General features: G+C 37.2%; 1 protein-coding gene across 1 annotated transcript; it reads right to left on the bottom strand.

The window, feature by feature from the left end:
• Positions 1 to 3,654: 3,654 nt before the first annotated feature.
• Positions 3,655 to 10,365, bottom strand: LOC131324755 (protein PHLOEM UNLOADING MODULATOR). The gene is made up of 4 exons (XM_058356863.1): positions 9,878 to 10,365; positions 5,274 to 5,668; positions 4,479 to 4,672; positions 3,655 to 4,385 (listed from the first exon to the last, which is right to left on the bottom strand). Exons 1-4 carry the CDS (start codon positions 10,207 to 10,209, stop codon positions 3,987 to 3,989), a joined length of 1,320 nt encoding a protein of 439 aa, XP_058212846.1. The 5' UTR covers positions 10,210 to 10,365; the 3' UTR covers positions 3,655 to 3,986.
• Between the last annotated feature and the right edge of the window lie 1,933 nt (positions 10,366 to 12,298).

Genomic DNA, 12,298 nt, shown 5'->3' with positions numbered 1-12,298 from the left:
TTTTATCACCTACTTGTGATTTTAAGCAGGCTTCTAAAGATAGAGGAATATTAACTAAGGCCATCCACAGTGGTATAATTAAAAATGGATAACCAAAAGTTGACACATCAGCTTTTGATTATTCATTTAAGAGGTTGTTAAGTTTAAAAATGTTGAGGTCCATAATGGTCACTTTAAGTCCATAACCAAAATAAGAGGTCCATTCCAATTTCATACACTCTCTCTCCCCCTCTCTTCCCCACCTTTCACTTCCCTCCATAACATTTTTTTTGAGCAAAAATATATCGATTTCCTCTCTTAATTGTGGGGGAAAATCGGTGACTTATTTCCCTCCTACTCCCTCCGTCCCTTTTTTGTGTCCAGTATTCCATTTTGGGCTGTCCCTTAATAAGTGTCCATTTTGTAAAGTTAGGGGGGTAAAAGTTGGTGCATTGTCTATTTTGTCCCTAAAAGTAGATTTTATTTTAAAAAGTTAGTGAGTAAAAGTGTAATGATGATAGGTAAGTAGGGAAAGTGGAGGAAAAAGTTGATGTGAAAGGTGTAATGATGATGTCTTTTTAATAAGTTGGAATTACGAAGTAGGACACTTAAAAAAGGACGGAGGGAATATTATTATTATTTATTATTATTATTTTTTTTTTTTTTTTTTGGGGAGGGTGGGATCCGAGCTTCCCCTCCCATTCTTCTTCTCTCTTAGTGAAATTTTTGAGCACATCTCCTTCCGAAACGATAGAATAACAGTTACAATTCTAAAGTCAAATGGAAGAAAATCAAAAGAAAACAAGGAAAACAAATTACTTGCAAGATGAAGATGAAGCGCTAGTGAAACAGAAACAAAAAAGGAATAAACAGAAATGGAAAAGAAGGGTGAAATACCTTAATCCAACGATGATGAGTTGAATTATAGTCTGTAGATGATTGAGAGATATGAACTTCATTTTTGGAGGGAAGAAAGAGAAACAGTTTGTAGGTGAAGCGAAAAAGATATAGAGCAGACAAAGAAGACGAGGAGAAAATACCAGTTGAAATACGCGTGTACACAAATTTTGGAACCAGTTAACTTATATGGTGCGGGGTCCACAAATTTTGATTATTGAAAAAAGTTGCTAGTTTTGGTTATCTAAATCCCAAAATTTGATTATTTCTAAGGATGTTGCTAAGTTTGATTATATCATTGTGAGCCATCTTTTGCACCAACATTGTTAACTTTAAAAACAATTGACACTTTTGATTATACCACTGTGGATGGCTTTAACAAACTAATGTTAGTGGACTTTCAAAAAAAAAAAAAAAACTAATGTTAGTGTTTTTAAGGTCTATATTTTTTACAAATCCCTTGACAAAAACTCATATTGATTTGTATCATTTATTATTGAATTGTAACTTATTGATTTTCCTTTTTAGAGCGTCTATTTTAGGAAGTGTATCAATGATATTGTGTAATTGAGAGGTAGAGATTATTAAGGTAATTGGAGTGGAAGGAAATCAAGGTTTTGAAGAGAATTTCGTGCATAAAACAGCTTTATAAGGAAAGGGAATCAAGAAATCAAGGGATTTCGTGGAAGGAAATGTTTATCAGAAACGTTGCTCGAACAACTCAAGTAAAGGCATTAGACAGTGCCCGAGCAACCAGCCTTTTTCCCTGCAGTCTAATTATATGCGGCTTGTTAGGTTTTTCTATGAGACCGAAATATATAGAGCAACCCGATATTTCATTTTTGAACGCTAAGAAAACACTTAAAAGGGGTTCTTTTACTTTGGGTCTCGGAGGATGGATAAGATCGATTGATCTTTGAGATACAAATACAACTCCAAGAAGTCTCTCTGTCTTGTATTCAACAACTCAGTTCGTTCTTCCGGTGAATTTCTGGAAGTGTCTTGGAGGGGTTGAGGATACAAGGCGTTCGGCGATCAAACACTTAGTGTGGTGTACCAGGATTCGGCAAGTACATCTTAGGGCAATTTGTGAGTGATTCAGAATTGTATGATAAGATTACTTGTAACTGCACAATGGTTCATATAGTGTTTTGATTTCACTCCTGTGGTTTTTACCCTTTCTGAAGTTTTCCACGAATATCGGTATTGTTCATCGTTTTACTGCTTTTTGTTTCTTGATTTGGTTGATATATTAATTAATTAGTGGGTTATTAATAGAAAAGATAGAAACACTACAATTCTATAAACTCTAGGTGAGCTAGAATATGACAAGTCGTATCAGAGCCAGGAAGTCATGGGTTCGAGTCGCGGGTTTGTCTTTGTGAGAGAAGGATTGTTGGGCTCGGATTGTCCCCATAGATTTGGTCACATAATGTCACTCCCTGTAACTGCTCTAAAAATAAACTTGCGAGTGCGATGTCGAATGTCATAAAAAACTTAATTGAAGTCCCTCCCTAACACCAATTGATTTTAAGAGAGATGGTGAAAAAACAGTCAAAAACAGTCCAACAACGTTTTCTACATACTATGTACGTGTATGCCTATGTAGCTTAAGATATATAATACACCAGAATACTAGTACTTACTTTCCTCGCTCTTGGTTTTACTTATACAGAAAAAATATTTTACCTTTTCTTCTTCTAAGCAGTACTTTTACTTCAGAAAATAAAAGCTTCTGCTGTTTCTTGAACTCTATAGGTTGCTTTTATTGACTATTTCGATTGTCGGGAAACTATTGGTTCGTGAGTTTGCCTCATTGTACAAAAGAAAATTTGAAGGTTGATATATCTTGGGGAAGCACTACTATTTAACCCAGTGCATGAAGGGGTATATCGTTCCTTAGGAGAGCGCTATCATGTGTCTCGACCATTCCACAGGCAACTATTTCTTTCTCTATTTATCTATTTCATTTTTGTAAATTTGATTGATGAATATTATTTAGAATTATAATTTTTTCAGAACTTCCTAAAGCATACATGTTCTTCAACGCTTCCACGATTTCGGAACCCACTCAACTAGTTAGATAGATTTTACCATTTGCTGCGGTAAGGTGTGTTCATGCTAGATTTTTTTTTTTGAAACTAATGTCAAAATACCACTTGTTTTCACTAAAAATGCAAATAATAGTACTTAGTAAGGGAAATGAGTTGTCTTCAATAGTGGATTTTTTTTTTACTAAATATCAATAATATCGAAAATACCGTTTAGTCAATAGTCAAGTTGTTTCTGCTAAATGATATTTTCATTAATATATGTGAGGAGAATGACTTGACTAAAAATTCATGAAAACATGCATTTTTCCATTTTAGTCCATTTAGTTTAGCGAAAAAGCCCCCTAAATAGGAGTGAAATTCAGCTTATTCAAAGTTCGGGATGAAAAAATAACTTGACAAATTGACCGGGATAAAAACTTACTATGTGATATGGCTAAATAGGATGATCACCTTGTAGGGGCGAAAATACCCCAGGACCATTATGTTTTTAATTTATGTTAGTCTTCTTTCTACTGAAAACAAATAAAAAACCTAGGGAGAAAATACATTATGTATGTGCATATCTGTATTACCCACTTAGAGAAAATTTCAGCAAATATTATCGGAACATGTTTAGATATTTTTATTAGACATAGACAGAAGCTAAAGAAAACTAAGAAAAAAGTGGGCTTTACAATTTATATTGCACCATGATCAAAAACATTAAATATCTTCGGCTTAACAATTTAAAATAGAAATCTCACAGATTAATAGATAGTACCATGTTGGAAATTGGAGATATCCAATTACTCAATTTTACAGTTGACAAGAAAGAGCAGTCTAGAAATGTGGGACAATTCTCTTACCATTTCTCTTACTTTGTGGACCTTGAAGGGGAAAGAAATATGGAGTAACAAACAACACTACCGAATTATAAAATAAAAAAATACTAAAGAAGTTAAAAAAAAAAAAATGGCAGAACATTTCGAGTTATACTAGTAAACCGCAGCAAATATCCGTGTTAAACTCGTGGTAAAGACAAATCTCACGATCCACAGCCAAAAAAGAAAAACGAAATTACCCATCGCTCGTCCACGTGAAGGCCAAAAGAACTATGGTAAGCGTGGAGAAAATAGTGGCGCCCGAAAACAACCACATAGCCCTACTCGTACTTTGCTGGTTGTCTTGCGTACTGGCCAACTCAACCTCTTTCAACAGCTCCCTCACCTCGTCCATATCAGAATCCTTTGCAGCCTGGATTAGTCTACTTTGAATTTTCTCAAGCTTATCTAGCCTTCTATCCCTCGACACATTCTTGGTTGGCCAGATAAACCCCGTCATCTTCCATAGAAGAATCCCTACATAGATGGCCACGACACAGTCTACAGTGTAATGGTGTCGTTCCCTTACTTCTCTCTGGGCACTGTGCAAAACCAGAATCCATATAAGAGCTGAGCTAAAGCCTCCGTAAGCTTCCTACAATCAGAAAGAAAACCATAACTCAGCAGCCGAGTTTGAAACTCAGGGCCAGTGCCCTTCATTGTTTGGAAATTTTATTTGCACATGTACCGTCCAAGCCATAGCAGTGAGTACTGCAACAAGCATGTGGCCGCTATATAGAAGGTCATTGCAGCCCCCTCCAGCTTTTTTTAGAAGATTATACCATGACGCTCCTTCAGAAGGATTGGGTCGCAGGAAATCAATTAGGAAGCTCATCGATCCCCAATCAGGACGATTATCAACAATGACTTCCGCAACTTTTTCTGGATAAAGAAAAGAAAAATGTCAACTAAACATGCCTCACAGCTTTTAGGACAGCTTTAAAAACGGGAAATCATGCAGGACTTAAGAGAACCAAGTACAATACATAAATTTCCCCATAATAACAATGGTGAAAACTCCAACAAAAACCAAAGGTGAAATCGACCTCAAAACACCAGCGATTCCATAGATAAGAAGCGATTTAAGGAGAAATTACACTGTAAAACATTGAGATGATTGCAAAAGTTTGCATTATCTGATTCACCTAATTAATTTAATCAATCATTTTCCTGGGCAAAGAATGTTGTGCAAGAAGCAGAAAAAAAGTAAAAAGCATCTTCTTTGCCTTTGCCCCCTTCTGTTTCTTTAGGGAGAGGGGCGGAAATGGACTTCGCGAAAGGTAAAGATCACAAAACATGAGAAAACCAAACAATGCTATCCGCAAATGAAGAATAAAGATAAACGAAAGCAATTACACAAACAAGAGAGCACAACGCAACACAAACCTAAAGATTTACAGTAAATGCAAAAATATAAACCCACAACACATAGGAAGACCAAACACCAGATGAGGCTTTTTTTTAATCTATAAGCTGCACGTACCGTAAGCTATATCAAGATGAATAAGCTGGCGTATAGCAGTGGCATCTGAAGCATAAGGAACATAATACTTCTGAGCCCATGGATGAGGGTATGTAGGGACACTGAACCGAGCTGATGCACACCATGGCCTAGCTGATGGCAGAATCGTGGATACAAAAGATATTGCCCGAAGAAGGCGCCCAATTGCCATGGTGAACATGTACCTTGCACCCAGCCCAAGCCCAGGAGCTTTCACAGAGTTGAATAGTACAGAAAATGCCAGCATTATGAACAACATCAGGAAATGGTGGAGCCCAATGACATGGGCTCTCAACATCTCAACAACTGTTTGAGGAAGTTTCTCATTCAATGCTAGCAGCAACCACTGCCCAGTGTCCGGGAGAGGGGGTGCAGTACTGACAAATAAATATAAGCAAATCAAATATCCAATTGCTAGCTTTCAGTAAGTGCAAAGCATAACTAGTTTGAGAAATATGGAGTCAACTCGCTAGATTTACTTGGGAGAAGTGCACTGAGAAAGAAGACAATTTTTTTTTCAGTTTGAGATCCATGTAAAATGTATTTTCAACATAAACCATCTGAAGTATGAATCTACTGAAGTATAGACTTCAGCACTCCCATCCCATAACCTTTAGAGCATCTCCATCCTTGGCTTCAAATTTATGGATGTCAATTGTTTTGGAAGGCTCACGTAGTAATTTGGCATGAATGTGACATCTGCAATAAAATTTACACTCCAGCCAACATGACAAATCTAATGCTTTAGTATATTCTTACTACAATCTTTTTGTGAAATTTTGTTTCATAACGTTTTAGTAAGAGATGAGATGTCAAATGCCAACGAAGCAATTGACACTACGGTTGGAAATTCCACCTTTTATAATTACTTAAAATTCAAGTCGACAGGTTTTAGTTTCCAATAGCCCCCTGATTCTCATTGTGGGATTCATTCAACATTTAACATCTGTAAAGCATTGTGAACTGAACATTTGTACGGGACATTCCAAAAGAGAAATATGGACCAGCAATTTGGGAAAAAGGGAATGTTCATTAACATATTCTGTCTTTGCATTTTCAATCATGTCAAGTTAGCAATTTGCTGATGACTTCATGGAAATGTGTTACATTCCTTACGCTTACACATGACGTTCAAGACAATATTTCCACTGACTCAATATTTATGTGCTAGCTATTTCCGTTTTTGCATGCTCATTTGAACAAATCGTAGATGCTCTACTGCTCAAAGCATGATTCTCCCTTCCTAACAGAATCCTCTCAACCAAATGAACAAATGTTCTTATTTACCACAGTGTTCTCCATACACAACAATAATGTTTAAAGGTTCCCCTTTCTAGTCCTAATACACACACAAGACTTCAAAATCACATATATTCCACTAAGAATATCCTGTTTGACATCACTCTCTTGATGGATAGATATGCTAAGATAATCAAGTCACGCTTCCCATCGTTCTTAAGATTCATAAAGCTTTACTATCCTAAACAATCATTACACTACACTTCATTAACCAGCATTGTTGAACGAAGATTCAATTGCAAAAGATGAGAAATCAGATTATTGGAAATTGGAAACCTGAAATTTATCCTACATGATTGACCTTCTCTTACAGTTCCATCAAATCCTCCGCAAGATGGAAAAGGAAAGATTAATGGTTATACATCATACATCAGTTTAGGTGGACTACTCATGTACGGCCTTCCAAAAGTGATGAAGAAGAGTTCATACGAGAGGAGCTTGGTAGACAATTGGCAATATTATCATTGAACTATACATGCTGCACATGCCATAACCACTAAAAAACAGAAACTTGAATATAGTGCTACATGTGCACTCTCTTAAAAGAAAACTTAGGTTGTTTTTGGTTCATGGATTTGTAGAAGGATATACCTAGGGAAAGCAAGATCACAGGAAAATGAAACAAAGAATTTAGAGTCTTCACTTTCATTATCTTATTATCTTTTCCTCCATGATTTACTTTCCCTCCATTAATCCCTCCACAAATGCATCATCAAAACATAGGCTTAAAGAATCTACAACTGGATATGCTGCTGAAGTTATTCATAAGCCATGCAATAGGGTTCTGGTCTCAAGTCACTGTCTCATTGGTATAAAAACAGGAAGAATTAGCATAGACAAGAACCTGGAGTAGCAGGAATATATCTCCATTGTAGATCTATTTACCACCTACTGGCAAAAGATCTGACGAAGAATCAGCTTAGAAGATCGAACTTTAATCCAATTCTTCATTAAATGCAACCCCCCACCCCCACCCAAAAAAAAAAAAAAACTGACACTTAATGTTCGAGTCAAAACCAAAATCAGATGACACCCAACCAACCCATAAACAAGAAATATTATACTACCCTTCTACAAGGATTGGACCACCTCCTAACCAACCCACCAACTGATGGAAACCAGATAAGTCAAACCATTCCCCAAATTCAACAACTTAAAGCATGTACAACAGCCTAGGTGTTTGCAACTTTTAGCCAAAATAGAGAGCCATTCTCAAATAGATACCTATAGCACAATAGTCATACACCTCGCCACTTTATTCTTGCTACAGTAACTCGCCAGATGAGGTGAGCCACCGTAGCGACACTTAAATGAAAAAAACTTAGTGCTTCTCTCTCTTCCATCAAATCGAAGCTACTGTGTTACCTCAAACCCTGTTCCAGAATTTCATCCCTCTTCTTCTCCTTACCCTTTTTTGCAGCATCACCCACGCTCTGCAACTCAAGAGACATGCAACGGTTATGCAATTGAAAAACAACCACAGATTGAGTTGTGTTACTGTTACTGTTTCTGTGATCTGAGTCGCAATCCCTAGAGATTTCTCTTCACTGCTCTGGCTGAAATTGCAAGACTAGAAGATACATCCGTTTGGTTTCGAAGCCCAAGAATTAGATTCTATGACGACATTGATTAGCCCAGAGTTGCCACCGACAAGGACCAGTATCCATTCAAATCCAGCATTGCTTGATCTATAGAGGGCTATGAAAGTATGGTTCCCTTGGTAAGTACAAGAAAAGAAAAAGGAAAAGAAAAGACACCAGGCGAGAAAGAGAACATCTTTTTAAATATATAAAATTATAGGGAGTTTTGAATACAAAATGACTACCTAAAATAAATTTAGAGAGTTCTGCTAGTTGTTGTACATGCTCTTAGTCGGCTATAGATTCCACTATGAGCTGAGTAATAATTAATATGAAGTTAAGAGATTGAGATGGCTATGTACATACACATACAAGATGAAACCACTGGCAACCAGATTCCATAAAGAATCAGATTACAAAAAACAACTACACTCCATATCCTCATTAAATGCAACACCCTAACATAGGCACTTTAGGTTCTACCTACTTTCCAAATCTAACCTACAAAATCAAACACACTTGGGCGTATTTACGATATTCGTGGACACATTTTAGATTATAGCTTATTCTTATGAAAGCAGAAAATCGAGTTTACTATAGCTGTGTTTATCATTAAGCTACAGTAGAAACTCGTATTGTTTTCTAATCAGCTTTCCGCTATATTATTCGACTACAGGCTAATGGCGATATTAATCAAGTTATTTCCACTAAATGGTATTTTAGTTGATGTATGTGAGAAGATTGACCTGCCTAGGAATCCGAAAAACATGGGCAAGTTCATTTAGTTAATCTAAAATCTGATCCAAAAAGCACCCCAAACCTTGCTACTCTAGAGTTAGAATTTGACTTTTTCCAGCTTCCAGCAATCCCTAGAATCCCATAATCTGTTGATAAAATGTTTTTGACAACCACTCACAATGTCTTTTTGAAAGCTAAAATCTCAAATATCTGCTACCAGAATATTTCTTAAACACACTTCATGTCTCAATAAAACATAACTCAATCCACTTATCCACATCAGAAAATCCCCATTACCAAACGAATCTAACACCCTTTTTCAAGATTTGCACCACCTCAAAATCGATCCATCAACTCTCCAAAACAGGCAACAGAATAATCAATTGTTGGATTGTTGTGGCCAAATAGCCCATTTTTTGTGTGTAATTAATCGTGTGATGGATAAACCAATTGAATTGGAAAACCTCACAGTGTTGTAATATAATTTGTTGAGAGAATGAAGGGATTGAGTTTTACCAAGTCAACTTGATGGAGGTTTGATTTGGATGACTCAACAAGTGACTGTTGAAAGAGGATCCTTGAAAAGCTCATCTGGTTGTTTTGACCAGGTTAACTACGAGGCAGTTGAGGAAACATCTGAGTCTGATTTTATGAGAAGTGGTTGATATGAGTATATTTATGTCGTCATAAGACTCAGAAAATAATCCATCGACAAGAAAGCTTCTATAAGCCAAACCCCTACGGCCTCATAGTTATAAAGTTTGGAGTTAAAATCGTTTCTTTCCAAAAATTCCTTCGTTTTCTACAGATTAATCAGTGTTGGTTCAAGATGGAGAATGATTAGCAAAGCCTAACATCAATTCATTGCGCAAAGTAAAAACACTATTCGCACTAGATTCACGATCCACACAGGGAATGCACATACGAGATACAGATACGTATTTTTATATGGGCATACAAGTGCAGTACCGATGCCAATCAAGGCCGAGGACGGCGGTGACGAAGCGGACGGAGAGAGCTTCGAAGAGGAGGGCGGAGAGCATAAAGAGCATCGCGGCAACGAAGGGCAGAGCGGAGCGGAGCTCGGCGGACCAGTGCTTGTAGAAGGGGACGCGGGAGACGGCAACTAGTGCGAGCACGGTCCATAGTGCCGGCTGGAGGCGCTCGTGCAACGACGGGGACAGGTAGCGCAGGTAGTCAACGCCGACGTAGGCCATGGCAGCTATGCCCAGGCCACCTCCACGAAGGGCTTTCAGTATCACGCCCGGCCGCGGCGGCGGTGGCGGCGACCACCTCCTCATTTTGTCGTTGTGCTCCGACGCGTGTTTCCAGATCTGAAATAGGAGTAGAACTATGCAAGCAAGGAAAAAGGAAAGCTCAAAAATCAGAAGCTGAATAAAGTCAAACAGTCCACACTTGGAAGTAGTAGTAGTAGCAGTAGCTGCCTAGTTGGCAGTATTTCAAAAATAGTAGTAATTGAAGTTAAAGGCAAATCCAGTCCATTTGTTTTTAACGTCGCTCTCTTGCAAATGTATTTTTAGTGAAAAAAAAGAGTGGCAAAATCAGCAACCAAGTTAAAATGTATCACATAAATGTTACTCCTATAATCAAACTTTATCACTTCTTGATCAATAACTAAGGGTCTGTTTGGAACTCAAGGAAAAGAAAGGAAAATGAAAGAATTTTCCCTCCTATTATTTGGTTGTAGAGAACGAGAGAAGAAAATAAAGATTTTGAGTGCAGGGAAAAGTAAATTTTCCTTCCTATTTTTCTTCTCTTTTATTTTTCTTTCCTTTCTTTTCCTTTCCATAAGTTTCAAACAGAGCCTAAAATTTTAGCCCTGAGATAAGCTAAATGAACAAATTTTTTCTTTTCGGATAACCAAATTCTATGAGGACCACTCTCTTTCCCCTTTTTTTTTTTTTCCCTCTCTCTCCCCTCTCATAACTATCACTAACCCATCCATCTATCTTTATTCTCAACTCACTCTCTCTCTCTCTCTCTCTCTCTCCTAAGAATGAATTTTCGTTTATGGACTGACAATGTTCACTGTGGGACTTCAAATTGCTAATCTTAGTAACCTTTTAAATGAATAAACTAAAAGATGAGGTGACAAATTTCGATTATATCATTGGAGATACCCAAAGAGGATCAAGTGGGTTGTGTGCGTGTTTGGTTTATGTGACAAAACAAAAAGTCAAAAACTGCAAACTACAAACACTCACTCACAAAGATGTGGGCCTCACACACCAAAGGTGTGTAGTGTGTTGGTCCCAAGGTGTAGTGTGTGTGCAGGTCCCACAGCCCTGTGAATGTGTTCGTGTTTTTTATATTTTTATTCTATACTTATTTTTTTGAGTTGATTTTTCACGAGTGCCACTCAAAAATTTATATTAATGACTTGGAAGTCGAATCAAAGCCGGAATGGGTCTTGCGTGAGGTTGGTGTGCACCTTTGGTCGTGCCCATAGAAGGGTTAACGAAATATGGAGTACCCATACCATTGTTATTGTAAAATGTAAACCTATCCATTTGTTATTCCAAAATGTCAAATACTTGGAGATCCGGTGAGCCACCATTAGCGTCCACCGTGATATTCAAACTGTCCTTCAAGCTATACTGATTATCTTAGGCATTGTTTCACTAACGGCTTTTTGGCGTTTTGTTCTTATTGAATTTTTTTTTGGCTTTTGATAGTTTTGCGCTAAACTTTTGTGAATTATTGATTTGTCTCAACGAGAGAAATCAGAAAACCCAAAATCTTTTACTTTTACCCAAATATTTTTGAAAATATCCAAATAAAACCTCAAAATGAATCAATAATCCATAAAAATTTTGGTGCAAAACTACCGAGCGCAATTTTTTTTTAATAAGAACAAAATGCCAAAAAGCCCTAAGCCCCGCCCTTAGTAGAACAAAGCCTTACATTTGGTTTCCGGTCCCTCTTTGAATAGTGCTGTTGCCTATTTTTTTGGTTACTTTTTGTCTATCATCACAAGTAATGCAATAGATAGATCATGGGCAAGAACTTCATGCTAGATTTGAATCTCGACTTTGTTAAAGAAACGCAAACAGATGAATCTGCTTAACATAAACATGTATAAATTTGTTCTCTTCATAATTAAGTACCGTTATTTGATACTTCATAAATCAGAATTCCATATCTTGCTCGCTCGTCATTCAAGGGATATGAACCATAAATTTCTGGCATTTCCCGTAGAAATTTGGCCTGGAAAATAAATAAACAGAACAGTTTTTCCCTTGTGCAATTTGGCAAGAACTTTGGATTCAGAAGGTGCGGGTTCGAAACCTCACAAGTGCTAGGTGAGGTAGTGCCTCCATCCATTGATATGTATACCTCTACGGATTTAGTCCGCCCATGCCGCCTTAG

The sequence above is a fragment of the Rhododendron vialii genome, chromosome 4a, assembly GCF_030253575.1.
Source record: "Rhododendron vialii isolate Sample 1 chromosome 4a, ASM3025357v1".
In the NCBI taxonomy this organism is placed as follows: Eukaryota; Viridiplantae; Streptophyta; class Magnoliopsida; order Ericales; family Ericaceae; genus Rhododendron; species Rhododendron vialii.
Note: the sequence above shows the minus strand (reverse complement) of the source record. Positions and strands in the feature narration are given on the sequence as shown.